At 57.3% G+C, this 25231-nt stretch overlaps 2 protein-coding genes across 6 annotated transcripts in view; one reads left to right on the top strand and one right to left on the bottom strand.

Annotated features, from left to right (window-relative positions):
- The first annotated feature begins 282 nt into the window (after positions 1 to 282).
- The window catches only part of PDZD7 (PDZ domain containing 7), a 35962-nt gene continuing 11013 nt past the window's right edge, over positions 283 to 25231 (top strand). The window contains exons 1-10 of one of the 4 annotated variants that reach the window (XM_054033405.1): positions 283 to 362; positions 5245 to 5731; positions 6690 to 6830; positions 10208 to 10382; positions 12182 to 12358; positions 20034 to 20181; positions 20635 to 20695; positions 21363 to 21782; positions 22850 to 23038; positions 24729 to 24883. In XM_054033405.1, the coding sequence (XP_053889380.1) occupies positions 5539 to 5731; positions 6690 to 6830; positions 10208 to 10382; positions 12182 to 12358; positions 20034 to 20181; positions 20635 to 20695; positions 21363 to 21782; positions 22850 to 23038; positions 24729 to 24883 (1659 nt within the window). In that variant the 5' untranslated portion in view covers positions 283 to 362; positions 5245 to 5538. Of the gene's footprint in view, positions 363 to 776; positions 1044 to 2368; positions 2401 to 3608; positions 3658 to 5244; positions 5732 to 6689; positions 6831 to 10207; positions 10383 to 12181; positions 12359 to 20033; positions 20182 to 20634; positions 20696 to 21362; positions 21783 to 22849; positions 23039 to 24728; positions 24884 to 25231 lie in introns of those variants that run through there. The other 3 variants (XM_054033406.1, XM_054033407.1, XM_054033404.1) reach the window with 3 other exon arrangements.
- Positions 12779 to 25231, bottom strand: part of TWNK (twinkle mtDNA helicase) — a 100499-nt gene continuing 88046 nt past the window's right edge. Inside the window, exon 5 of one of the 2 annotated variants that reach the window (XM_054033411.1) lies at positions 12779 to 13446. In XM_054033411.1, the coding sequence (XP_053889386.1) occupies positions 13430 to 13446 (17 nt within the window). In that variant the 3' untranslated portion in view covers positions 12779 to 13429. Of the gene's footprint in view, positions 13447 to 18703; positions 18763 to 25231 lie in introns of those variants that run through there. The other variant, XM_054033412.1, reaches the window with a different exon arrangement.

Here is a 25231-nt window from a genome sequence, read left to right as displayed (position 1 = left end):
AAAGTAAGCCGGTACGGTACGGTACGGCGTACCACCAAGAGCCAGTACACGGCTGACTGTACTGGCAGAGGGCAGCTTCCCCAGGCCGGCAATTTAAAAGGGCCCTGGGCTCCAGGTAGCGGCCCGCACCCCTGGCCCTTTAAATTGCCGTCAGAACCCTGGGGCTCCTGGCCGCAGCTACCACTACGATGGGGCTCTGGCAGTGATTTAAAGGGCCCGGGGCTCCCAGCCACCGCTACCGCAGCCAGAGCCCCGGGCCCTTTAAATCGAGGATTTAAAGTCCCCGCCTCTTCTGGTTGAGGCACCGCCCCCTTTGAGTTGAGGCCCCGCCCCCCTGCTCAGGACCCCAACCCTGCGTACCAGTAAGTCTTTTAAGTTACTTTCACCCTGCTCGTAGGGCTCACAAGTGTCAGGCTAAGGAGGTTGCTTTGTTATTGTAGGGTTGCTCACAAATATCTCAGCTGCACATGCGAGTTTGCTTCCCTGGCACCGCGCTGCTTGTGAGGGCCACGCTGGCAAGACGGCTTTGTTATTGGAGGGTTGCTGACCGTTATCTCGTTGTTAAGAAGGGGGGAAAGGCAACGACCCGACATTCTGACAAAAACTTGTCCTTGTAATTCTGGGAACTTTGCAAACAGTTGGAAGGAGCAAAGGGACAAATAGTGCCAAGGTTGGCCCCTGAGTCCTGCCCTGCCCCCTTTACTTCCATTGACATGGAAAGCAGAATTACGAGACGCAAGGCTGCTCGGTTCAGAGACAGCAACACGGTTTTCAGATCAGACTGGTTCCATCCAACACTTTCTCCCTGTACAAGGCCAAGGGACTAACCCAGGGATTCCTGCGCTCTGGGAATGAAATTGCTGCGCCATCTCGACTGTATTGTAAGAAGTCTGTGATCATGACGGATTTTATGGTTGTCACTTGCGTTTGTTCTCGAGCAGTGGCTCTCAACCAGGGGGACACAGAGGTCTTCAAGAGGGGACATCAACTCATCAGGAGCGTTGCCTAGTTTTATAACAGGCTACAGAAAAAGCACCAGCGAAGTCAGTACAAACTAAAATGTCATCCAGACAATGACTTGTTTATCCTGCTCTATATACTAGACACTGAAATGTCAGTACAATATTTATATTCCAATTCATTTATTTTATAATTATACGGTAGACATGGAAACGTCAGCAATTTGTCAGTAATCGTGTGCTGTTGCACTTGTGTATTTTTATGTCTGATTTTGTAAGCAAGTAGTTTTTAAGTGAGGTGAAACTTGGGGGTACACGAGACAAATCAGACTCCAGAAAGGGGGACAGTAGACTGGAAAAGGTGAGAGCCACTGCTTTAGAGAAATGATGATATGATATGATATTATTTATTTGTATTTGATGGAAGGAAAGATAGTCTGACGGTTAAAGCACAGGCCTGGAGATCTGGATATAATTCCTGCTTCTGACCTGATGTGTTACTTTAGGCAGGTTGCATAACTTCTTGGTGCCTCAGTTTCCCCATCTGTGCAAAGGGGGTAATGCTATTTCCCTATCTCCCAGGGGAGTTGGGAAGATAAAATCCATTCATGACTGTGAGGTGCTCAGTCACTGTGGTGACTGGGACTATATCGATAGGACACATTTTTGATAGAAAGTAAAATTTTAGGTTCAAGTTTTCATTGGATCATTATAAATAAGGGGGAGGAAAAAACTATGAGAAACTGATTAGTAAAGTGGGTTCTCAATCTTCATGCTTCATGGTACACACCAGCTGTGGTCAGGAAGAAATTGCCCCGTGGGATATTACTTAGACAGGTGCGTTGGTTTTATGCTTTTCTCCAAAGCACGAGTCAGAGACAGGGTCCCAAACTCCCTGACCTGAGACGGGCAAGCCCTGTGACAATGTCCTTGAGGCTATAACAACAGACAGACAGCCATGACTCCAGCTCAGCCCTGCATCTTAAAGGGCATTTGCTTTGCTTGTATGTGAATTAAGTTTCCACCTGACTCCTTTGCTCCTTGGCAGAGTTTGGTGCAAAAGGAGCCGATTCTGCCGGCCTGGGTAGGGGGTGCTCTGCTACTCCTAAATCAGTGGGGCTACGTGAGGAGCCAGGTGCCTTTCCATGGGAGTGGGGCGGGGGGGGCAGGTTGCTGATGGCTTTACCAAGATCCTGGCTGTTCCAAACGGCGCAGATCAGCTCTGCTCCAGGCAGATCTTATACCCGTCATCCCCCACCCGGCAGCTCCTTTCCCCAGGGTATCCAATACCTGGCAGGTGCGTATCACCTGAAACCGGCCTGGTATCAAATTCGCCTCCTGGTGACAGTCACGGCCATCCCAGCAGTGAGGGAACCGCACCAACCGATGGGCAGACACCGCTTCCCCAGGCGAGAGGAGTGTCAAGGCCTCGGGCTGGGAGGTGAGGGGGACCAGGACACCCGGGGGTGCCCTTGGCACCTTGGGAGGAGGGGGTGGAATATGCCCAGTTCTCTGCAAGGGAGGGACCCAGCCCCAGCTCCCGCCTCTACGCTGTTTCTTTGAGAGAGGGGGTAGAACCAAGCCACTGAGTTCAAACAGTTTCCTCTTGACTTCACCAGAGCACGGCCTAGGGCGAGCGGGGAGGAGGGAATCGCTGGGACAGAGTCCTTGGTTCAGTTCTGTGCTCCTTCCACGAGGACCTCAGGGTTCAGCCCACTCATAATAATTAGGAACAATAGGAGTGGGAGCCAGGACTGGTGGGTTCTCTTCCTGGCTCTGGAGTGGGGGCTGGTGGATGAGAGCCAGGGCAAGGTGGGAGTCAGGACTCCTGGGTTCTTTTTCCCGACTCTGGAAGGGGAGTGGTGTCCAGTGGGTGGAAGAGGGGGGACTGGGAAGCAGGACCCGTGGGTTGTATCCCCAACTCTGCCACTGTGATTTTGGGCAAGTCACCCGCCCAGTTCAGCAAGGCACTTTGGCACGTGTCCCTTTGAACATGCAAGCCCGGATGGGCTTAAAGTGCCACACGTGTTTCAGTGCCATGCCGTGCTGCCTCAGTTTCCCCACTTGTCCAATGGGGCTCACCCCCCGCGCGCCCTTTGGAAAGCAGGTTGTGATCTCGTAGGAGCGCTCGGCCTTCTTATTAAGAATAGCTGGATTGGATTTATACGGCCGAGCTCGCCGAAGTGCCAGATGCCCTGCCACAAAATACAGCCAAATTCTACTGTCCTGGGGACAGCGGAAGGAGGAGCCGGACGGGGCTTCCCAAAGGGAGGCTGGGAGGGTTTGGGGGATGGGGGGCAGCTCTGTGCCACAGGGGGCACCCCAGCAACAGGCCGTCATCTGCTGCCTTCGGTCCCCAGCCCCAGGTGACCGATGGAGTGTGACTGTCCCCGCAAGGTGGGCGTCAGAGCCACCCCGGGCCGCGGGCCCCTGGGCAGAGCCGCCCTCGCTCCGCTGCCCACCAGGGAGGGGCACCACCAGGCCCGGAGCAGGGATCCCAGCTCACCTGTCCGGCCTCTGTGCACAGACACCAGGCAAGAGCTGGCACTGACTGACTGCCAGGCTGGCCTATGGGGGACCTGGGTCCCGGCTGGGCCGGCCTATCGGTGGGGCTGAGGGGGAGGGGGGCGGAGCAGCCTCAGCCTGGTGGCTCTGCCAGGTGAGGGGGCTGGCAGGCTGCAGAGCAACATGGAGACAGGTGAGGGGGTGGGCAGAGTGGGGGGGTCAGATTCTCCCCCCCCACATCAACCCCTTCGGCCCTTTACCTGGGCCCCCGCTGCTGCTGCCCCCTCTGGCGCAAGGGGATCGGGGAGGGACCCAGCCGGGGGTCACCTGCAGACACCTGGGGGGGGGGGGAGGCTGGGGTCCAAGCCCCGCCCCCGGGATCGGGCGGGGGGGCTGGATCTGTCCAAGGTGCAGAGCCCCCCTCCCCACACTCCGATCCACGGGGGGCGCAGCGGGGCGCCGGGTGGAGGAAAGTTGCGCACGTGGAGGGTGCGGGGGGAGGGAGGGGGACATCCTGCCCCGGCCCACGCGTGTTTCCCCGGCCGGCTCCGTCCCTTTCCCCGCGGCCGGTGCATCCCGGGCCGGGCCGGGCCGGCCAGCGCAGGGGCCGCATCACTTATTCATCAGGCCGGGCCGGGGATCGCCTTGCGCCTGGGACAGCCCCAGCCCCGATCCGCTCCCCCCGGGAGCTTGGCCTGGGTTCAGGAGCCCCGGGCAGGGAAGTGTGCCGGGTTGTTTGTAAACCAGGAGACAGCCGGAGCCGGAGCCCGATCTCCCCGGCGCAGGGGCGAACCTAGAGGAGCTCCAGCAAAACCAAGGGGATTGTTGCTGGACTGTGATCTCCCTCACCCCCAGCGGGATTCCCTTTAAATCAGCCAGGTTGGGGCTGGAAGCTGATCTCACACCGTCAAGTGTAAATCCGGATTAACTCCGGTGTAGTGCCTGGGGCTAGGGCCAGATTCTGATTCTGCTGGGGGGGTGTAAATCTGGAGTAACTCCCCCAGAGATGTTTCCAATGTGCACCAGTGTGATTAAGGACCAAATCTGGCCTATAGCCCCTTCTGGTCTAACTGTCCTATTTATCTCATACAGCTGGAAGGGACCCTGAAAGGTCATCGAGTCCAGCCCCCTGCCTTCACTAGCAGGACCAAGTACCGATTTTGCCCCAGTTCCCTAAGTGGCCCCCTCAAGGATTGAACTCACAATCCTGGGTTTAGGAGGCCAATGCTCAAACCACTGAGCTATCCCTCTGTCCTTTGCTTACTGGACTGCCAGCGTTGATCCCGGTGGCAAAGACCCTAACACATGGGCTCTAGCTCGTCCCCAAGATAGTGGCTTGATACAGGAATTAGTGGGTGAATGTTGGTGTCTTGTGTTACGTAGATCCGGCCAGGCCGTCGATCGACATGGGCCCATATGGCCTAAAAGTCTGTGGCTCTCTGGCTGCAGAGCGGAGCGAGCTTGGCAGAGCTGTTCCTCCCACTTGCCCCTGGGTCTGAATGCCCCTGGGGATCTGATTGACCCATGAGGTGCCAGCACTGATTCCGATCCCCTCCTGCGCTGGTGGAAATCCGGAGTGACTCCGCTGGAAGCCAGTGGAAATGACTGGATCGGAGAGCTCCTCTCTGGATTTGGCCTGGGAGCTTTTCCTGCGCGTGGGGGTGTCAGGCGCTGGCGGGCTGTTCCTAATGACCATTGTTGTTCACTGGTGGGGCCCTGGACCCTGGCGGTGGGGAGAGCTGTGGGGCTGACGCGGGTCCGTTTGGATTTGATGCTGCAGGCACAGGAACGGCGCCGTCGCGTGAGGCCCCCGGACGGAGCTGAGACCTGACGGGAAACGCGGCCCCGGCCCCCTTTCACGCCCACCCGGAGGAACATGTCACTGGGCTACGTCAGGCCCCCACTTCCATTGGCGGGACGAAACCCGAGCAGCCAAAATGTAACAATCCGCCCCGCCCGCCCGACGGAATCAGGCTTTCCCAGGGCAGGGGGCAGGGTCCTTCCCTGCTCCCCCGCTGAAGACGTCCCCCGAACGCCGGGGTCCCTCCATGACTAGCGGCCGCCCTGCCCCGCCATGGCACACGGTTCCGACTCTGTGCTGAGGGATGCGGCCTGCCCCACCCACTCCCGCAGCTCGGGCAGCGACGCCAGCGCGGCCACCCGCTACCTGCTGAGGAAGCAGAACCGGCTGGTGAACGGGCACCCGCGGGGCATCCGCACCTCGTCGCCCATGGGACGGGTCATTCTCATCAACTCGCCCATCGAAGGTACAGCAGCCGGGGCCTCTCTCTGCTTCCATTGCTGGGGGGGGGGTTCTTTTGGGGTCACCCTTCATCAGCCAGATACCGATTCCCAGCCCCCTTCTCAAGCCATGGCTCGGGCAGGGCAGTGCCCTAAGGGACAACTTTGGCCCTGACGAAAGCAGGAGAGCGCCCCTGAAGTTGGCTCTTGTGTCTCCCCATCTGGTCAACCCAGGCCCCCCTTTTTATTTGACCTGGTTCCCCGAGTCTCCCCCCATCCTGGCTGGATGCAAGGGAGGTCGGGGGTGTGGGGAGGTACCAGTATGGAAAAAGCTGGGATCCACTGTCTTCGTTCCTTGCACGTGCTCCATTGGTCTGAGCAGGAGCAAAACTCTTAGCACTAAATTCATCTCCGGGGTAACGCCATTGGCTGCAGCGTGGCCTGGAGTCAGGCTCTACGCGCTTGGGCCCAGGCAGTTACGCCAGGGAAGAATGTGGCCCTTTGTGTTCAAATCCAAGCAGGGTAGGAGCTGGAGACGGGGAGCCAGGACACCTGGGTTCTATCACTGGGTGAGCCAGTCCCCAGCTCCTCTGTGCCTCAGTTTACCTATTGTGAAATGGGAGTGATAATCCCACCTGCTGCTGTGGGGGAGGGGAGCAGGGTGTGGCGCAGTTAGTTGATCTTTGGAAAGCACTTTGCGATCCCTGGCTGTTAACGCTTTCTAACCGGCTTGGTGAGGACTTGACTCCGTGGGCCCGTATCGCGTATGGGAACAGGGCAATAGCCCTGTAAATGCGGTGTGAGCCCTGCAGCGGCACTCCAGAGGCCACCAGAAAGCAGTGGTGTGTCCGTAACCCAGCCTGGCCCGTTCACGTGCCTAGCTAGGCCTGGCCCGGCTCTTGCGTAAGCGGGCTGCGGTGCGGGGCCTGGCGGCTGCGGAAACCACCCCGTTCTCTCCCGCGTGTTTGGGCCCTGTCCCCACAGCCACCGGCGATGACAGCGACGTGATCAACGCCATCACGGTGGAGAAGAGCGCGGACGGGAAGCTGGGCTTCAGCGTGCGGGGCGGCTCGGAGCACGGGCTGGGCATCTTCGTCAGCAAAGTGGAGGAGGGCAGCAGCGCCGGTAAGTGGAGCTCGTCGAGGGGTGCCGTGCCCGAGGGGCCGCCTGCCGCCTCTGCCAGCCGTCATGGGGAGACCACAAGTCCCAGCATGCAATGCTCCACCTTGACCCAGGCAGCCTTTGCCTTGGCTAAAGATGCAAGTGCCCTGGGGACTGTCAGCGCTCCCAAGAGGCAGCGCTCCGTCTTGGGTCCAAGCGCAGGGCTGCCCAGGGAGGTGCCGACCGAGGCATGCTGGCATTTGTAGACTCCAAGGGGCTGCACCTCCTGGAAGGAGAAACCGGGCAGCTCCCATGTCTGGGTAGAGAGCAGGGGGCCGTGCGGGGAGCGCTGATTCCAAGTCCCGGTCTGTGGGCTCTCCTTGCACGGCAGGGGACGGTGGGCAGGTGGGGAAGGAGCAGGGGTGAGCTGGGGCAGGGATGCATCGGGGCACAGGAGGCAGAAGAAGCCTGTGTGGCGTGGCCCCGTGCCGTACAGCTGCCCCGCGCCCAGCTCAGCTTACCAGGCTGGGTGCTGTCCCACCGGTTTGTTTACTGGAGGGCTGGGAGGGTTGTGGGCTTCGTGAATCCTCTGGAAGGCTGCCCGGTCTGGGATTCCTGCAAGGTTTCCTCCCTCGCTGCACCAATCAGCCCTGCAGTGGGAGTCGGTGCCCAGGGGGGGTCCCAGGCCCAGCTTCCAGGACTGCCAAGGGAATCGGGGTTCCACAAAGGTCGCACCTGGCTGGATCCGGACAGACCCCACATTTCCGAAGTGCTGAGTTCCCTTCCGGGTCTAGTACCCGGGGGTGGGGAGCTGGTCCTAGGGCTGGCAGAACGGGTTGGGGGAAGCAGATTGAGGGGCCCGCGGGCACTGGTGATGGTGCCTTCGGAGGAGACCCGGGCCTGGCGCAAGGAGAGAGGGGCTGCGCTCTGCCAGGCGCGGAACGTGTGGGAGGTGCAATCGGAGCGACGGCAGAGCGATGGCCCGATGCCGTGGGAGACCAAAGGGCCTGATGCGGCTTTGCATTAACTCGTTCCTGCCTGGCTGCTCGCAAGGCTACCGACCCCTGACTTAACCTGCGGCTGTCCTGCCTAGCGCCGAGAGCCCCCCAGCAGACCGTGAGACTGGCCCGTGATGGAGCCAGTTTTGCCATGATGCCATAGGAGCTGCCATGGGGAACCCCACCTCTGATCGTCTGCCTACCCCACCCCCTGCCTCCAGGGGAAGAGCCCACAACCCGGACTGCAGCAGAAGGGAGGCAAATGGCTCCCCAGCTCCCCAGAGGAGTTTTGGGGGAGGGGAGTGGAGGGGGGAGCAGCCAACAACTTTCTCACAGGAGGGGGCAGAAAGAACCCAACAGCTCAGGGTGCCCCCACCCCTTCCTTGCAGCACCAGGCCTGGCAGGGGGAGACACGCAGACTCTCCCCCCCGGAGGTGTCCCCCAGAGGCCAGGGGTGTGTGGGGGAAGAATTCCACAGCGGCTGGAGGAGCAGCTGTGGGGCTGCGGGGGAGCCCCTCAAAAGGACTAGCTGTCGGGGTGCAGGGGCCAGAATCGTGTTCCTCAGCCTAAATCAGCAACACGAAGTGGAGACGGGGGGATGCAAACCTCCGAGGGCGGCCCAGCAAACATACGTTAGCCTGTCACGTGATCTTGGGACCGATCTGACGGGTCGCTGCGGTCTGACTCCTGCTTTTTGGGGTCAGCCACCCCACACTGGCTCCGCGTTGGAAAGCGGGTGTTGGGGAAACTGGAGAGGAGCCGCCGAGAAAACCCCCAGTACTAAGCGGCAGAACCAGGACCCATGGCTGGAGGGTCAAACTAGGCAAATTCAAATTGAAATCAGGCTGGTGTTTTTCGGTGTCTAACCCCGGAAGCAAGCTGCCAAGGGACGCAATGGGGTCTCCAGCACTTCATGTCTTCAGATCCAGCCTGGTGCCTCTTTGGAAAATGCTTTCGTCCAAATAGGATGACCAGACAGCAAATGTGAAAAATCGGGATGGGGGTGGGGAGGTAATAGGAGCCTATATAAGAAAAAGACCCAAAAATTGGGACTGTCCCTATAAAATCGGGACATCTGGTCACCCTACATCCAAACTTTTTACCTTATGCATCTCTTACCCCTGTCTGCACACACACATCCCCGAGCCAGGACCGGGGCCGCGGCTGCGAGAGTGGGGGATGTGGACAGGGGTAAGGGGCCCACAGCTGGGGGCGGGACCAAGAGCAGAGCTGGGTGGCGCTCCTGCCCCGCCCCCCATGAAGGCTGGCCCAGGCCCCAGCCGTGCCCCACCACCCCCCACAACATTCCTCCTTGCCCCACAAGGGACCTCTTTGGGGACCTCTGCTTTAGTCAAACGCAAGTGATTGGCCTCAATCCAGGGGGAGCTGGGGGAGGGTCTGTGGTCTGCGCTATGCAGGAGATCTCACGGTCCCTTCTGGCCTTGAACGCGTCGGGCTGGTTGCACTGGGGTGGGAAGTGAGGGGGTCTAGGTATCTCTGTGGGGCATGGGGAGCCCTTTGCCTCACCTCCTCTGTTAACCCTTTACAGGAGGGGCGGGATCTATTTGGCTGTCCCCTGCAATTCTGCAAGCACCGGAGCAATTCAGTGCGGGCAGACGCTGTCTGAATAACACGCTGTCGTCAGAAATAACAACCCCCAGGCTCTGCTCCAGGTCCTGGCGGGTTCGGTGCTCGTTAATGGGAATTAGCTCATCGTGGGAATTAGCTTGAGGAAAGGTGAAAATCTGAGCCGCCTCTTTGGGCAGGGTCAAAACGTGACGCCCAGATAGCCTGGAGGAGCTTGTGTGTCCGGTCTCAGCAATGGGCCAGGGCCTTTTTCTGTGAGCCTGGAGGAAGCCTGGCCCAATGGTCAGAGCGCCAGCCTGGGAGATAGAAGCTGCGGGTTCAGTTTCCCGGTGTCTGCCACAGGCTTGCTGCATGACCTTGGCCAAGTCACTTAGCCCCTGTCTGGCAGGGGTACTTTCTACCTCGCAGGCCATTAGGGAGGCTAAACGCATTAGAGGTTGTGATACTGCAGAGATGGGGCCCAGGTAAGTACCTGAGACCCGTGGCCATGGTCATTGCTGGTGGAAATTCGGTGCACAGCTGCACATGAGGGAAGCGGGGAGCGTGACACCAAGGAAACTGCTCTCCCCCACGCCGCACGGCCATTACCGTCCATTCCCAGGGTTGGAGGGTGAGTTCCCACCTGATCGTTCCAGGTCGAGGTGTTTGCTACAACACACCAGGTGAGATCCGGCTGCCGCTGAGCTGAGAACTTGTCGTCTCGGGGAACGTCTGGCTGGACTAGGCAGCCATCCCCCAGCTTTTAGCTCCCCCGTCCCGCGCAGCCCAGCCGCCTCCTCTCAGCCTGATCTCAGGGGTCTCCGTTTAACGTTGCAGACCTGGCCGGCCTGTGCATCGGGGACAAAATCACAGAGGTGAACAGCGTGAGCTTGGAGAGCATCACCATGGGGAGTGCTGTCAAGGTCTTGACTGGGAACAACCGGCTGCGGATGATGGTGAGACGCATGGGAAAGGTGCCAGGGATTAAATTCTCCCGAGAAAAGACCACCTGGTAAGCAGTGACGCACTTGCTACCTACACCTTGCCGCTATCCTCGGCCCGTCCCAGGTGCCTGACAGTGTCTGATGCGGGTGGGCCAAAGCCGGACTCCTCTGAGCAGAGCGGGAGCTCTCGGGTTCACAAGAAGCCGGGAGAGCGCATTGGAATGAACTCGGGACTCGGTGTCCCACGGGGTTAGTGCGCTCAGCGGTCCCCTCCGGAGGGCAGGTTCGAATCCTGCATTGGGCCCTCGGAGAACTGGGTGTCCCAGGGTCATATGCTAGGCCCTTGTTTGTCCGCATCACACAGATCTGCCCGCTGGGCAGCCTGGGGTCACGGGCGGGGACCGGAATAGCGGGGGAAGGGTTGAGGAACGTTGGCAGGGGGCCGGGGGAGATAGCGGATGTTGTGAGCTGGGATTGAGGGGCACCGGCAGAGATGTGCAGGGAGAGCCCAGACTGGGTTAGCAGAGCTTTGTGGTGGGCTGGGCCTGAGGTGGGCTTCAGTGCCACGATGTGTAAGAGCCCAAGGCTGGTGTTCAGGGGCAGTGAGACACGAGGGCTAAAGGGTTGAGAGGTTGGTTTGTCCATTACTGGTTTTTCCAGATCTCACCCCCAACGAAACCCCAGTTCTAGGGTGGAATCAGCCTACAGAGCCTGGCTTCCTTAGCTCATGCTGTAAAGGTGCCTGTTTCTTGATCTAGAGGTCGTGGGTTTGATCCCGGCAGGGGTCTTGTGAGAAGAGGAACGCTGGATTCCTGCCAGATTCCTCTGCCGTGCCTGTCTCTGGGTCTGCGGGTGACTCTGCCCCCGCTGTCCTGTTAGCTTTGGGGAGCAGAGCAGACTTCGGGAGCTGTGCGAGGGCAGAATCTTAGGGGGGGTTGGAGACTGGGGGTGGATTTGCTCCTGAAAGTTTGGATTCTGATCCTAAACTTCCCTGATCTAGCAGAGTCCCCTGGCCTGGAAACTCATGGTCAGGCTCCCTCGGGAGAGGCGTCTGGTCAAACCTCCAGGACAGCCTCTCTCGTGGTGTCCCATCTACTGGCCAGAAGGGGGACAGGGTCCCACCATGGGAATGAAAACTTCCTCCTCCTTTTCCAAACCTCCCAATATTTGCAGTTCAGGTTCTGGGCAGGTGAGATTTCCCTCTATACGTAGCATCAAAGCTAGAGGGAGGTCGAAACTGGACCCACAGATCCATGCCCCCTGCAAATCCGAGGACGAGTCTGATTTGAACCACCAGCTCCCGCCTGCCTCTGTGGGTCTGGGGGGAGATTTTTCAAAGCTGGCAGCCAGTCCCCACTGGCGTTCGTTTGGAGTCAGGCACTTTTGACCATCTGTCTCCAAACGACCGTTTTCCAGTTCGGATGCAGCCAGCACCTCAGCAGGGTCCCAGAAGTGGCTGGAGAAAGAGCCAATCTCATGAGATTTCTGCCATTCCCACGGTGGAAGTTCCAGCAGGTTGTCTGACAGCATGAGATTGCCACCCTGGGGGAGCAGCTCCGTGAGGCTGCGGGGGCTGGGCTGGGCTGCACTGGAGATGGAGATCAACCCAGCCACGTGCGAAAAATCCACCCCCCGAGCAACGTAGTTAAGCCAACGTACGTCCCCTAGTAGACAGCGCTAGGGAAAGGGAAGAATTCTTCTGTCAACCCAGCGACTCGGGCAGGTGGATTCGCTCCGGCGCGTGGAGAACTCCTCCCCTCGGTAGCGCCTGCTGCAGCTGGACTGCCGTAGGGCTGTCCGTGTAGACGTGCCAGAGCCAGGCCCGGGGTTTCGGCCCCCTGTTTGAATCCTGTCGCTCTGGTGGCAGGGTGGATGTCGTGAACAGGCGCCTGGTCGTGGAGAAGAGCGGCTCGACCCCGTCGGACAGCAGCTCCGAGGGCGGCGTGAGGCGCATGGTCCATCTCTACACCACCTCTGACGACTACTGTCTGGGCTTCAACATTCGCGGGGGCAAGGAGTTCGGCCTCGGCATCTACGTCTCCAGGTACGTTGGCCCCCAGCAGCTGCGCCCGGCGCCCGCTAGCGTCTCTGGGGCCTCCCCGGGCTTCCATGTCTGCGAGAGAAACCAGTTAGTGCTTACGGAGCCCTGGGAGTGGGGGGCAGCTGGAAATCTAATTAACTGCATTACAAAGCAACTTAGGGCTGGTACAGCCAGGGCGTGTGTGGGGTGTGGGGCCCTTTAAGACCAAGGTTTGCTGGGAATTGTAGTCTCCAGACTACATGAGAGCAAGGAGACAGCTGACCGCTGGGATGCTCCGCCAATCAGATCACTGGATGGTGCATATCCCTAGGACGGGGGTGGAGTTAAGGCTGGGGATGGACCTATCAGTTTGCTGTCCCAGGACAGCTCTGCCCAGCATGTGAGGAGCCCCATCCCAGGTGTTTGCGGGAGCAAGCTGTGACAATGCGGTTCTGGCGGAACCCAACTGAGAGTGCCAACTCAGGACAAATTGCTCAAATAGGGCAGCTACAGCCCCAAGGCCGGGGTTTTTCCACCTCTAAGGCAAACCAAACCAGCCAGACTAAGACTTCGGTCTCACCCCACTGGCTAACCGCAAGTCTCACAAGCAATCTCCTAAGACACTCCAGTTTCCCAGTATTACCACCAGTGCCACACGTTATGGGGACAAATGGTTATAAAACCAATACCCCAGTAAAAGAAAAAGGTTCTCCTGATCCCAAAGGACCAAGCCCCAGACCCAGGTCAATATATAAGTTAGACCTTACCCACAAATCACGCTACTGCCAATCCTTTAGAATCTAAAATCTAAAGGTTTATTCATAAAAGGAAAAAGATAGAGATGAGAGTTAGAATTGGTTAAATGGAATCAATTACATACAGTAATGGCACAGTTCTTGGTTCAGGCTTGCAGCAGCGATGGAATAAACTGCAGGTTCAAATCAAGTCTCTGGAACATCCCCCGCTGGGATGGGTCATTCAGTCCTTTGTTCAGAGCTTCAGTTTGTAGCAAAGTCCCTCCAGAGGTAAGAAGCAGGATTGAAGACAAGATGGAGATCAGGCATCAGCCTTATATAGTCTCTTCCAGGTGTAAGATCACCTCTTTGTTCTTACTGTGGAAAGTTACAGCAAAATCGAGTCTGGAGTCACATGGGCCAGTCCCTGCATACTTTGCTGAGGTACAAGGCGTATCTGCCTTCTCTCAATGGGTCCATTGTATAGCTGATGGTCCTTAATGGTCCATCAAGCAGGCTAGGCAGAGCTAATCTCAGCTTGTCTGGGATGTCACCCAGAAGCATAGCATAAGTTTGCCATACAGACAGTATAGAGCCAATATTCATAACTTCAACTACAAAACTGATACACACATATAGACAGCATAATCATAACCAGTAAACCATAACCTTGTCCTAGACACCCCATTTGACCCCCTTTATACAAGATTTGGGTGCCACTACAGGACCTTGGTTGCAACAATGATCTATATGGTCCCAGTTTATGTCAATAACGTCACACCCCCAACGCAAAATTGATGCAGGAAGGGATGACACAAACATCACTGACTGCATCCCAAGAGCTCCCCATCCTGGGTTCTGTCTCACTACAGCTAGTATTGGGTTAGAAGCCGTACCAGTGTATAACAGAAATGGTTTATCAAAATCATGTTCAACCACATGATTGAACCTCTTTACAAACTCAAGGTAACACTTAGTTAGAACAATAGTGGATTGGATCTGCTCTGGCAGCATGGTTCCTGTATGTGCCATGTGATCTTGCCAAGAGCTAAAGAAGACTGCTACTTTATCCATACAAGCTCGGGCAAATGTTTGGAACCCAATTAACATCGAATAAATGCAGATATTAATGTTCTTCATAGTCCAGGAATCTTGGCATTTAGCCATGAAAGCAATATGGTAGTGTGCCTCAGTCTTCCTTTTCATACAGCACATTAGGTCTGGAATGTCTTTTCCCCTGTGAAAAGTTCCCATATTGTTTATAGGCATTACCTGTGAAACCCCAGTGTAACAAGGCCTTTTAACATAACGTGTGTTTTCATGTATTCCTTTTAACATGTTCAAGGGATTCTCCAAAAGATTAGGCACATTGTTAATTACAAAATTTAGCAATAACAACAAGTTCATTGCAAGTGTCCATCTACAGTCATGTTTGTCATGCCACACCTTTGGCTCAATACCATTGGAGTTGGGGCATTTTAGGGTTAACCTGTGGCTTCCCTTTGCAAAATTCAGCGTTCTCTTTCCTCCTTGTCCTGCAGGATCAAACCCCGATTTCTCATGCTTAACAGAATTCACTGGCTGATGGGGTGGGCCCTCTGTGCTAACAGCTATTAGCAAGTCCTTCCTTTCCCAGCCAGGCAAGTAATTTGCACTACCCCAGACCAGAGCCAGTCCACCAGTTTTCATATTCGTAACTGCTATCATCTCCAAGGCTGGACTCTGTCTTAAAGAGATACCACACAAATCCAAAGAGTCTGCGGGTGAGAGTTTGCTTGCTCTCCCCCGCATCCTCAAGCATTTAGCCATAAAACTGCTCTGCTCTGACACATCAGTAACCAAATCTGTCCTCAAACCCTGAAGCACAAACTGCTCATTTAAAGAATCAGAAAGGAGACATTCCTGTTCCAACACCATTGTCTCCCCAACAAGTTGGCCCCACACAGCCACTCGGTTATAGGGATGCCTCAATTCCTTAACAACTTTTACTTCCTCTGAGACCTTCTCAAAGCTACCCACACTGGATCTTTTAAAAGGAAAGTCAGAGGATCCATTCACAACAGACAATTTTTGGCTGCTAGGAACTGAAACTTCCTTGATTAAATCACTCTCACACCCTTCAGTTGCAGGGAACTGCTTGCACCGAGTACCATGAGGATTCCTTTCTCCAGGAGCTTTTCTAAGCAGCAATTCACCCCTCACAGAAATTCTGCCCTTACCCTCTTCACCTAGGGCTTGCTCTAAAGGCACACTTTCCTGAGCAACAACAGACTCTGTCTGGGTCTTACTTACATTCAGGATCACCTCTGGCCCATCAGGCAGATCTCTACACAATCCCCTTTCAGGTGAACCCATAGGCTTCCTAGTTAAAAGGTTAGAAATACTTCCCTTCTCTTTGCCACACACCAGCTTAGGAATTTTTTCCTTTTTGCTACAAGTTGTTAAACTGTCCGTAGGTAACACAACCAAATTACCTTTCTGCTCTCCTTGTGCCCTGGCTAGGGTATCACCCGGATCAGACAGAGTTGTCACACCCTTCTCCAACCACACATGAGCAACAGGCCCAATACAAGCATCAGAATTGTCTGGTCTCTGGGATTTTGCTAAGACACTAACTGGATGCAACCTAGCTACGGTGCCATTCTCCCCAGCAGATGCAAACTTAGGACCATTCCCTTCCTGGGCTTTAGTTGAATCCAGAACCAACTCTGAGACAACTAAATTACTCTCAACCATCATAGGCCGAAAGGCACCTTCTGTCTGCTCCACAGACAAAAAAGAGCTGGAGACGCATTTTTCTTTACTGGACATATAGTTTGGGATTTCATTTCCCTTGTCCCAGCACACCGGGCTGTTCACAGACAACTGCTTGGAGACTGGGGTAGCTTCCTCCATAGGCAAGTCAATACCCCTGACAGACACAGGCACATTTCCTTCACTGTCACTATTCTTCGCACAGGAAACAGACAAGGTATAGGGACACTCATCTTCCACTCTCCTTGCCTTCCCAAACTGCTGACTAGATAAAGCCATCAGCTCACAAGACTGCCTAGGCTCATCCAAAATCTCCTTGTTCTCCTCTCCCTTCGCTTGATCTAATTCCAGATTTACTTCTGAGACATTAGATAGATATTCAGAAACTCCATTCACAGCCAAACAGCTACTTTCCAAAGACAAACTTTTGGAGAAACCCTCCATAGGCACAACCTTAGGATCAATCCTCTCTTGTGCCTGGTTTGTATTAACTTGACTGACCATAGCTTTAATATCATTTCCAATCATAATATCCTTAGGGATTATGTCTTTTACTCCCACAACCATGGTGCCCTCCAATCCCTTCCATTTCAGGTGGATTTTAGCCAAAGGCACCCTGACAAAATACTTAGATAAGGCTACAACAGTTACATCTTCACCTGGCAAATAATCTTCCTTCCTGACCAGACTTGCTTTAACCAGAGTAATATCTGCTGCGGTGTCCCTCCATGCCATACACCTCACTCCATTTACTTCTGCACTGCTAATAAACTCTGCATTATTTCCCCCATATTTAGCTCTAATGTGAGTTTTAAGGTCAGATTCTTCCGAGACCACAGAAACAGCATTTGCACACAGGGCACCAATGCTGGGCTCTGTGTGGCTTGCCTGTGAGTTTACAACAACAGGGTTAGCATTGGCCGTGGCATTTGGGGTTGCTGGTTTTGGGCTGCCCTTCAGTGTCGGGCAGTCTGGTCTCATGTGGCCCAGCATACCACAGTGATAGCATGTAACCTGTTCCGTCCTGGGATGTGAGTTCCTACCCCCCGGACCCCCTTGAACTCCTTTAGAAGAGTCAGGTTTATTTTTAAATCCTTCCCTCCTCTTGAACTGGGGAGAATGGTGATCAGTTTTCCCCGGGGTTTTACACCCTTCTCGAGCCCTGTTTTGGGTATGGGCATCCGCAATCTCTGCTGCCCGTAGGACTGACTCAGGGTCCCTGTCACACACAGCTGCTCTCACATTGTCCGGCACAATGTCTAAGAACTGTTCCAAAGTTATTAAATCCAGCAGTTTTTCAAAACTCCCATGAACCTTGGCTCCCATAACCCACTTTTTAACAAAACCCATCAGCTTATGAGCACATTCTACAAAAGTACAATCCTTAGACATTTTAAACTCTCTAAACTTAACTCTGTAAGATTCAGGAGTAACCTTGAACCGCCTTAACACAGAATCCTTAAACCGCTCATAATCTAAGGCTTCTTGTTCCCCCAAGTCATTAAACACCTCCCTGGCTTTTCCAGTCAGTCTGGTCAGCAGGACAGGCATTCGCTGACCCTCAGGGATCTGGTACAGATTGCAGAGGCGTTCAAAGGTAGACAAAAACTCCTCTATATCCTCAGTATCATTGTAAATGGGACACATCCTTTCCCAGTTTTTCTCATGGTGGGGGGGAATTGGAGTACCAGGTGGGGATGACTTTCTCCGCTCTTCCATTACTTGGAGCTGAAGTCTGGCCGTCTCCTGTTCCATCCTGTGAGTCTCCTGCTCAGCAGCGAGCACCTCTAGACGTCCCTTACGAGCTCTCTCTTCTCTCTCATCAGCCTCCTTCTTTCTTTGATCGGCTTCTTTCTCTCTCTCTCTTTCTAATTCTGCTATTTTTTGCTTCTCCAGCAATCGAAGATCTGCTAGCTTCTGTTCATGCTCAAATTGCAGTTTACTTGTCACCCTTTGCATCCTAATTTTTTCTGCATCTTCTGCAGCCTCAGGTAAGGGCTGTGCTCTTGCCCCCTGATCACTGGCTATTAACAGATTTCTCAGTTCTTCCTTTGTAGCTTTCTTTCTAAAGCATATCCTCTTTTCTGAACACAAATTTTCCAGGGCTTTTTTGCCAAGTCCCTCATATGCTCTTTGCTCAGCCATTGCAGCAGTTCTTTAACCAACAAAACTCTCAATCCCAAAACTCAAATTTGGACAGCGTGGGGTTCTGACCCAAAGCTTAATTGACCTGGTTCTGTGGATCCAAGCACGACTACGCCACTGTGACAATGCGGTTCTGGCGGAACCCAACTGAGAGTGCCAACTCAGGACAAATTGCTCAAATAGGGCAGCTACAGCCCCAAGGCCGGGGTTTTTCCACCTCTAAGGCAAACCAAACCAGCCAGACTAAGACTTCGGTCTCACCCCACTGGCTAACCGCAAGTCTCACAAGCAATCTCCTAAGACACTCCAGTTTCCCAGTATTACCACCAGTGCCACACGTTATGGGGACAAATGGTTATAAAACCAATACCCCAGTAAAAGAAAAAGGTTCTCCTGATCCCAAAGGACCAAGCCCCAGACCCAGGTCAATATATAAGTTAGACCTTACCCACAAATCACGCTACTGCCAATCCTTTAGAATCTAAGATCTAAAGGTTTATTCATAAAAGGGAAAAGATAGAGATGAGAATTAGAATTGGTTGAATGGAATCAATTACATACAGTAATGGCAAAGTTCTTGGTTCAGGCTTGCAGCAGCGATGGAATAAACTGCAGGTTCAAATCAAGTCTCTGGAATACATCCCCAGCTGGGATGGGTCATTCAGTCCTTTGTTCAGAGCTTCAGTTTGTAGCAAAGTTCCTCCAGAGGTATGAAGCAGGATTGAAGACAAGATGGAGATCAGGCATCAGCCTTATATAGTCTCTTCCAGGTGTAAGGTCACCTCTTTGTTCTTACTGTGGAAAATTACAGCAAAATCGAGTCTGGAGTCACATGGGCCAGTCCCTGCATACTTTGCTGAGGTACAAGGCGTATCTGCCTTCTCTCAATGGGTCCATTGTATAGCTGATGGTCCTTAATGGTCCATCAAGCAGGCTAGGCAGAGCTAATCTCAGCTTGTCTGGGATGTCCCCCAGAAGCATAGCATAAGTTTGCCATACAGACAGTATAGAGCCAATATTCATAACTTCGACTACAAAACTGATACATACATATAGACAGCATAATCATAACCAGTAAACCATAACCTTGTCCTAGACACCCCATTTGACCCCCTTTATACAAGATTTGGGTGCCACTACAGGACCTTGGTTGCAACAATGATCTATATGGTCCCAGTTTATGTCAATAACGTCACACAAGCGCCTATGTAGGAGCCTGCGGGATTTTCTGGGTCCCGCTCACAGGCCGTTTCCATCCTAGCGTGGATCCCCCTGGGGATTCGTCTTCCCCTGCAGCTCTCAGGCGGGTTTGCCCTGCCCCGTCCCTAAGAACAATTCAGCAGGTTCCTCGCTCCGACGTCTCCACCTTTCCAAAGCGAAGAACGAAGGGACACGTGGGAGCTCCAGGCGATATGTTCCATGTTTACAGTCTCTCGGTCCCTTCCCCGGCAAAGCACCGCCCGGGGCCAGATTCTCAGCAGTGGCCTCTGAAATGCCAGGCGATGGTTCCCACGCCGGGGGGCTGCGCGCCCGGCTTCTCTCTGAGCTTGGCAAAAATCGCCTGTGTCCGAAGGATGGTGGGCAAAGCGCTGGGGGTGAATGGAGACTCATGGAGGTTTGGTCCTGCTATGCCAGAGACCCCCTCCAGCCAAGGCCAGAGACCACCCCCCTCCTCCATCCAAGGGCAGGCCCAGCCCCATCCAAGCCAGGGAACGCGGGGCAAGGAGCAGCGGCCAGGCACTCAGCCAGAACGTCCCCCAGCTGATGGCAAGAACAGCTGGACCCGCACCCGGCTTGGAAGGGTCAGGTGTGGGGATCGGGGGTGTCACGTGGCCTTGTCTGGAGATATTGCCTGGCTAGAATCCGGCTTTCTCCCGGCCCTGGAGGTGGGGCAGGATCTAGCAGGCGGGGCAGCCTGTCCAGGGTGGGATCAGGCCCTTGAGTTGATCGCCTGGTTTCATCTGGTTTCACATGTCCCCAGCAGTGGGTCATGCGCCCCTTAGGGAGATGAACTGGGCTCGGGGGGCTGAGAGCCACCGGCCGCCTGACGTGGGCTGTCGTTCCAGTGTCGACCCCGGCGGGCTGGCGGAGCAGAACGGAATCAGAGTGGGAGATCAAGTCCTTGCAGCCAACGGAGTCAAGTTCGACGCCATCAGCCATAGCAAGGCAGTGGAAGTGCTAAAGGGGCAGACGCACATCATGCTGACCATCCGGGTAGGACCTGCCGCCCGGGACGCTGGGCTGGGATCGGCCCGGGGAGGGGGAGGTGGGACCGTGCCACCCTGGGAAAGGCTGGAGAAGCCCATCATGGCCTAGGCACTCGGCACGTTGCTGTGAGAGGGACTCCGGTGACTCCCAGCCCGAGGGCCCTACCCGGGGCACAGAGCAGTCACTCTGCTTCTCCCCCGCCCTGGCGCTGGTGGCTGAAATGCCCTGGGTGCCGCCTCGGCGTTCCCCTGACGTAGGCAGCTCTGGGGAGCTCCTGGCTGGTGCCCAAGCCGGGGCACGGGCCTCGTTCTCGGGCAGATCCAGTTTCAGCCCAGCTGGGAGCTGGCAGGTGGCTGCATTATTCATGGCAGGCTCCGGCGCGCAGATCGGGTTCATGTCAACGACGCGGCCCGGGGCAGCCGGTTACACACTAACCCTCGTCCTTCCCTCGGCGTCTAGGAGACGGGCCGCTTCCCCGCCTACAAGGAGATGGTGGCCGAGTACTGCTGGCTCAGTCGGTGTAAGAGAGCCCCCCTCGATGCCCCCCCCTCCCCGGGACATCCCTGCCTAGAGCTGGGGGCTGGGGGCAAGTTCCCCAGGGGACCATCTGCCACTGGGAATCATAATGAGACGCCAGTGCAGTTCTCTCTCGCTGAGCAAGCGCAGGGCTGGGAGCCAGGACGCCTGGGTCCTGTTCCCATGTCTGACCCTGCCTCGCCACATGGCCTCGGGAACTGCCTGCTGAGGGCTCAGTGACCCGGCTGCCTTCAGACGACGGCACCACCCGGTCGGTCCTGGAACAGGCCTTGAGATTCACGGGCACAGGTGCAGTGTTGGTGCCCGGGTTTACCACCCATCTTTGGCCAGCTGGCACTTTCCAGGGGTCCCTATGCTGCATTCCATGGCTGCCCAGACCCGGCTGCTCCCAAGAGCATGAGCTCCTGGCCATGAGAGCTCAAGGGGAATCCCCATTACCTACCAGCAGTACAGGGCCTATGACACATAGCTGGGTAGTAGGTGCGCACAGACATGTACTCAGCCAGCGTCTCTGGCGGTTCTCCTGCAGCTCCCAGTGCAGGGTCTGGGTTCCACGGGGCCCAGACAGTGACGCTGTGAGATCCCAGGGGCCGAGGCTGGGGATGGCTCCTTCCCTCCCCACGGATTCTCACCCCTTCATCTCTTCCCAGTGACCAATGGCCAACTGCAGCAGCTCTCGCAGGCCTCAGAGACCAGCTCCTCCATCTCCTCCTACTCCTCGGGGACCCCCCACAGCTCCCTGGACGGGCGGCCCCAGGCCCTGCTCTCCAGCCCCGCCCCAGCCCACATGGTGGATGTCTCCATCTCCACGGAGGACCCTCCGGCGCGCAGCCGCTCCCTGGAGCGAGTGGAGACGGCCATGCAGACGGACCTGCCCCCCGAGACCCGGCGCACCGTGCACCCGCCGGAGATCCTGAAGGACACGGCCATCCGGGCCGAGAGCCTCCGGGACCCACACCCCAGCAAGAAGCACAGGCCCTTCTCTGGCTCGCCCCGGATGGCCCTGCTCCTGGCACTGAGCCGGCCCCGGCAGCCCCTCAAGAGATCCCAGAGCTACCTCACCGTGGACGGTAAGTGCTGGCACCGGGACTGGCCAGAGCATGAGCTGAATGGGTTCCTCCTGTGTGCACATATAGGTGCCCCTCAATCCCGACCCGCAGCCCCCTCCTAGCCCAGCCCTGGGCCCCCCCATTCCCCAGTTCTACGGTGCCCCTCAATCCCGACCCGCAGCCCCCTCCTAGCCCAGCCCTGGGCCCCCCCATTTCCCAGCTCTACGGTGCCCCTGAATCCCAACCCGCAGACCCCTCATAGCCCAGCCCTGGGCCCCCCCATTTCCTAGCTCTACAGTGTCCCTGAATCCCAACCCGCAGACCCCTGCCAGCCCTATGATCCACGCCCCCAGACACCCCCAGAGCTCTACTGATGCCTGACCTGCTGTCCCCCAGCTTGCAGGGAGCACCTTAAATCCCCTCACGCTGGGCTCTCCTCTCCTGCTCCCCCCCGCCCCGCCCCCAGCTCCTCGCCCAATGCTGGAGCCTGTGTCCAGAGGTGTGACTCCGCCTCGGAGGGGGACTCGTGTTCAGCCAGCTACGGGGGAATCAGCCCAGCCCGGGGAGCAGGTGCCCGCTGCCTGCTGGCGCGAGAGCAGCCCCCTCCCTGCCATGTATCCCAGGCAGGTTCCTCTACTTTCCAGCGGCCCTGCCCCCGGGTGGGGCGTTAGCTGGTCCCAACTCCCCACTTTCAGACGGTGACATCTCTGGAGTCTGACCTGAGCTGCCGTTTCCCCTGTCCCCCCGCCAGGGGGGCCTCGAGCTGTCTGGGGGTCCGACCCGGCACCCTCCCCTATGTCCAGGCCCGGAGGAGAATGTGTATTGATGCCCCAGGGCAGGGGGGAGAAGGAAGCTCCGAGGTGGGAGATGGGGACTGGGCCCGGCCAGGAAAGGACAAGCAGGGGGGTGCACTCTGTGATTGGTGATGGCTGCGCTCTGTGGTGGTCGCCTGGCAAACCCAGGCAGGGATCGGGGCCCAGGTCCGATGCCCAGCGGCGCCCAAGGGGGCCGGGGTGAGACGTGCTTGGCTCCGAGCCGCTGCTCCCACCTGGTCCCGGTCTGATCCGTGGCTCTTTTCCCGGTGCCAGAGGAGAAGAGGCAGGAGCCACCAGCGCCCGCCGAGGACAAGGCCGGACTGCGGCGCTCCAAGACCCTCGTCAACCTCTTCTTCCGAGGCAGCCGGGCGAAGCAGAGCTGGGCGCCAGGCAGTGAGGGGGCTGGGCCACCAGGGCGCAGGAGACGGGCCAGGTCCCCGGCCAGCCCGGAGCGGGAGAAAGGTAACGGGCACCGGGACACCTGGGGGGTGGGCGAGGCTGTGTCGGGGGGCGGGGGCTGGAATGGGCCCGAGGTGGGGTCTGGCCCCATGATGATTCCCCCAGGGAATTTATTATTTTAAATCACATGAATTTTGATTGCTTGGGGTTGCCTTGCCCGGCGCCCAGGGAGAGATGGCCCTGCCTCCGCCCATGCCCAGGGAGAAAGGGCCCCTGCTCCCCCACACACCCAGGGAGATGGGCCCTGTCCCCAGAGCTGACAGCCTGTACAGCCCCCACCCTGCCCTGCAGCTGGGATTGTCGAGGCCCGGAAAGGTGAAGTGACTTGCCCAGGGTCGCCGGTGGCCTGTGGCGGAGTCAGGGGTCAACCCCAGGTCTCCTGATTCCCAGCCCCTTAACCGCAAAGCGCTGTCCTGCTTGGCACGTTGCCCGCCTGCCCCCCGAGCTGGGGGAGCCAGTCGCAGTCTCGAGGCCCCTGGGCGCCAGCTCACCCGCGGGGCATTAACCCCTGGTGTGCTGGTTTTGCCCTCTGCTTTCCACCTGCAGCCAGCGCCCTGCAGAAATTTGTCAGCCGGAGCCTGAAGCGGGGTAACTGCGGTGCACGTGTGTGCATGTGTGTGATGGCATGCGTGTACATGTGCGTGCTGATGTGTGTGCATGTGCATGTGTGTGCAGGTGTGTGCTGGTGCACATGTGCTGGCATGCGTGTGCTGGTGCTGGCATGCGTGTGCTGGTATGTGCATCCGTGTGCTGGTGCACATGTGCTTTTATATGTGCGCATGTGCTTTTGTGTGCAGGCGTGTGCTGGTGAATGTGTGCGTATGCATGCGTGTGCTGTTGTGTTTGCCTTTTGCCTCCCCACTTGCTGTCCCGGAGAGACCCGGCTCCCTTTCTTTCCCTGGTGCCGGTGGCGGGAGGAGACTGGAGCCCCAAGGGGATTTCGGGGAGGGGATGTTATGCACTCCTGATTTGAAGGCCAGGGGCATCTCAACTGTACTGTGGCCAGTCCGGGGACGCCGCGCTGGGCTGCTCCCTGTAGACCCATAGCTGGGGCCGTGGGGCGCGGCGGCTGATTATCCTGTGGGATCCTCGCCAGCTCCTGCTCTTTGGCTCTGGCTTTAGCTGATCTTGGGCCACCGCCATTAGGCTGGGCTCCGGGGGCCTGGTTCAGAGCCTGGCAGTCTGAGCCCAGCCCCCTGCAACCCCACTGAGCGTTTGGGGGGAGGGGAGCCCCCCAGGTCTGCAGAGTCTCTCCATTCCCAACCTGTTTGGAGTCTGCCCCGGCCAGGCCCCTGGGGGTGGGGAGGAGAATTGGGGGCGGGGAGGGATTGGCTGACGAATCAGGAGCAGGGGTCGAAAAGCGTGATTCCCACGGAGCCCCCGCGGCTGGCCAGGATCCGACCCGGGAGCTGTACACGCAGCTACCTGGGGAACCCGCTCGCTGAGTGTGCTGCAGCCCCCTCTGGCAGCGGGCCCCTGGGGGAGAACAGCCTACTACTCCTCCCGGCTAGTGGAGTCTCTCCTGGCTGTGCGGTAGGAGGGGCTGGTCCCAGCCCTGCTGCCGAGCCCCTGGGCGGGGAGGGGACCTACACAGCCAGCGGGCTGCAGCCCAAGCTCAGGTGAGGGGCACCTCTCTGGAGCTCCCATCTCCGCACCAGCGGCCCTGCGCTCACCCCGTTTTGCTGCTCCCCAGACAAAGGCCGTCCCATCAGCTTCCTGGGCTCCCCGGGGCGCACCGGCCACGAGCCCAGCCCAGCCGCTGAGAGCTGCCTCCCGCTCCTCCGGGACATGGCCGGGAAGCTGCTGACGGAGGATGAGGTGACGGCCGTGCTCCGCCACTGCACCCGGGTAAGGAGCGCGGGAACGCGCCCGGGCTGCTGTTACCTGCCCCACAGCCAGGAGCCCAGCAGGGACGCGGGATGGGTGTGACCAGTGCCCGCGGTGCCCAAAGCAGAGAGCAATGAGGGGGCAGGGCAAAGGGTAGCCAGGCTGTCCTGTCCTATGGGATCTCGGGAAGGGCACCCCGGCCTGGCCAGCTGGCTCCCTCAGTCCGGCGGGGGCTCTGGACTCTGTTCCGGGGCCTGTTTCCTCGGCTCACTACCCTGTGCTCCCCCCCCCCTATGGCCCACCATGCGGCGGGAGAGCTGAGTTGTTCTCCCAGAGCCGTCCTTGCCTCTGCGTTCATGTGTCACCCTC

Source organism: Malaclemys terrapin, chromosome 7 (assembly GCF_027887155.1).
Source record: "Malaclemys terrapin pileata isolate rMalTer1 chromosome 7, rMalTer1.hap1, whole genome shotgun sequence".
In the NCBI taxonomy this organism is placed as follows: domain Eukaryota; kingdom Metazoa; phylum Chordata; order Testudines; family Emydidae; genus Malaclemys; species Malaclemys terrapin.
The sequence above is the reverse complement of the archived record's forward strand: the minus strand, read 5'-3'. Positions and strand labels throughout refer to the sequence as shown.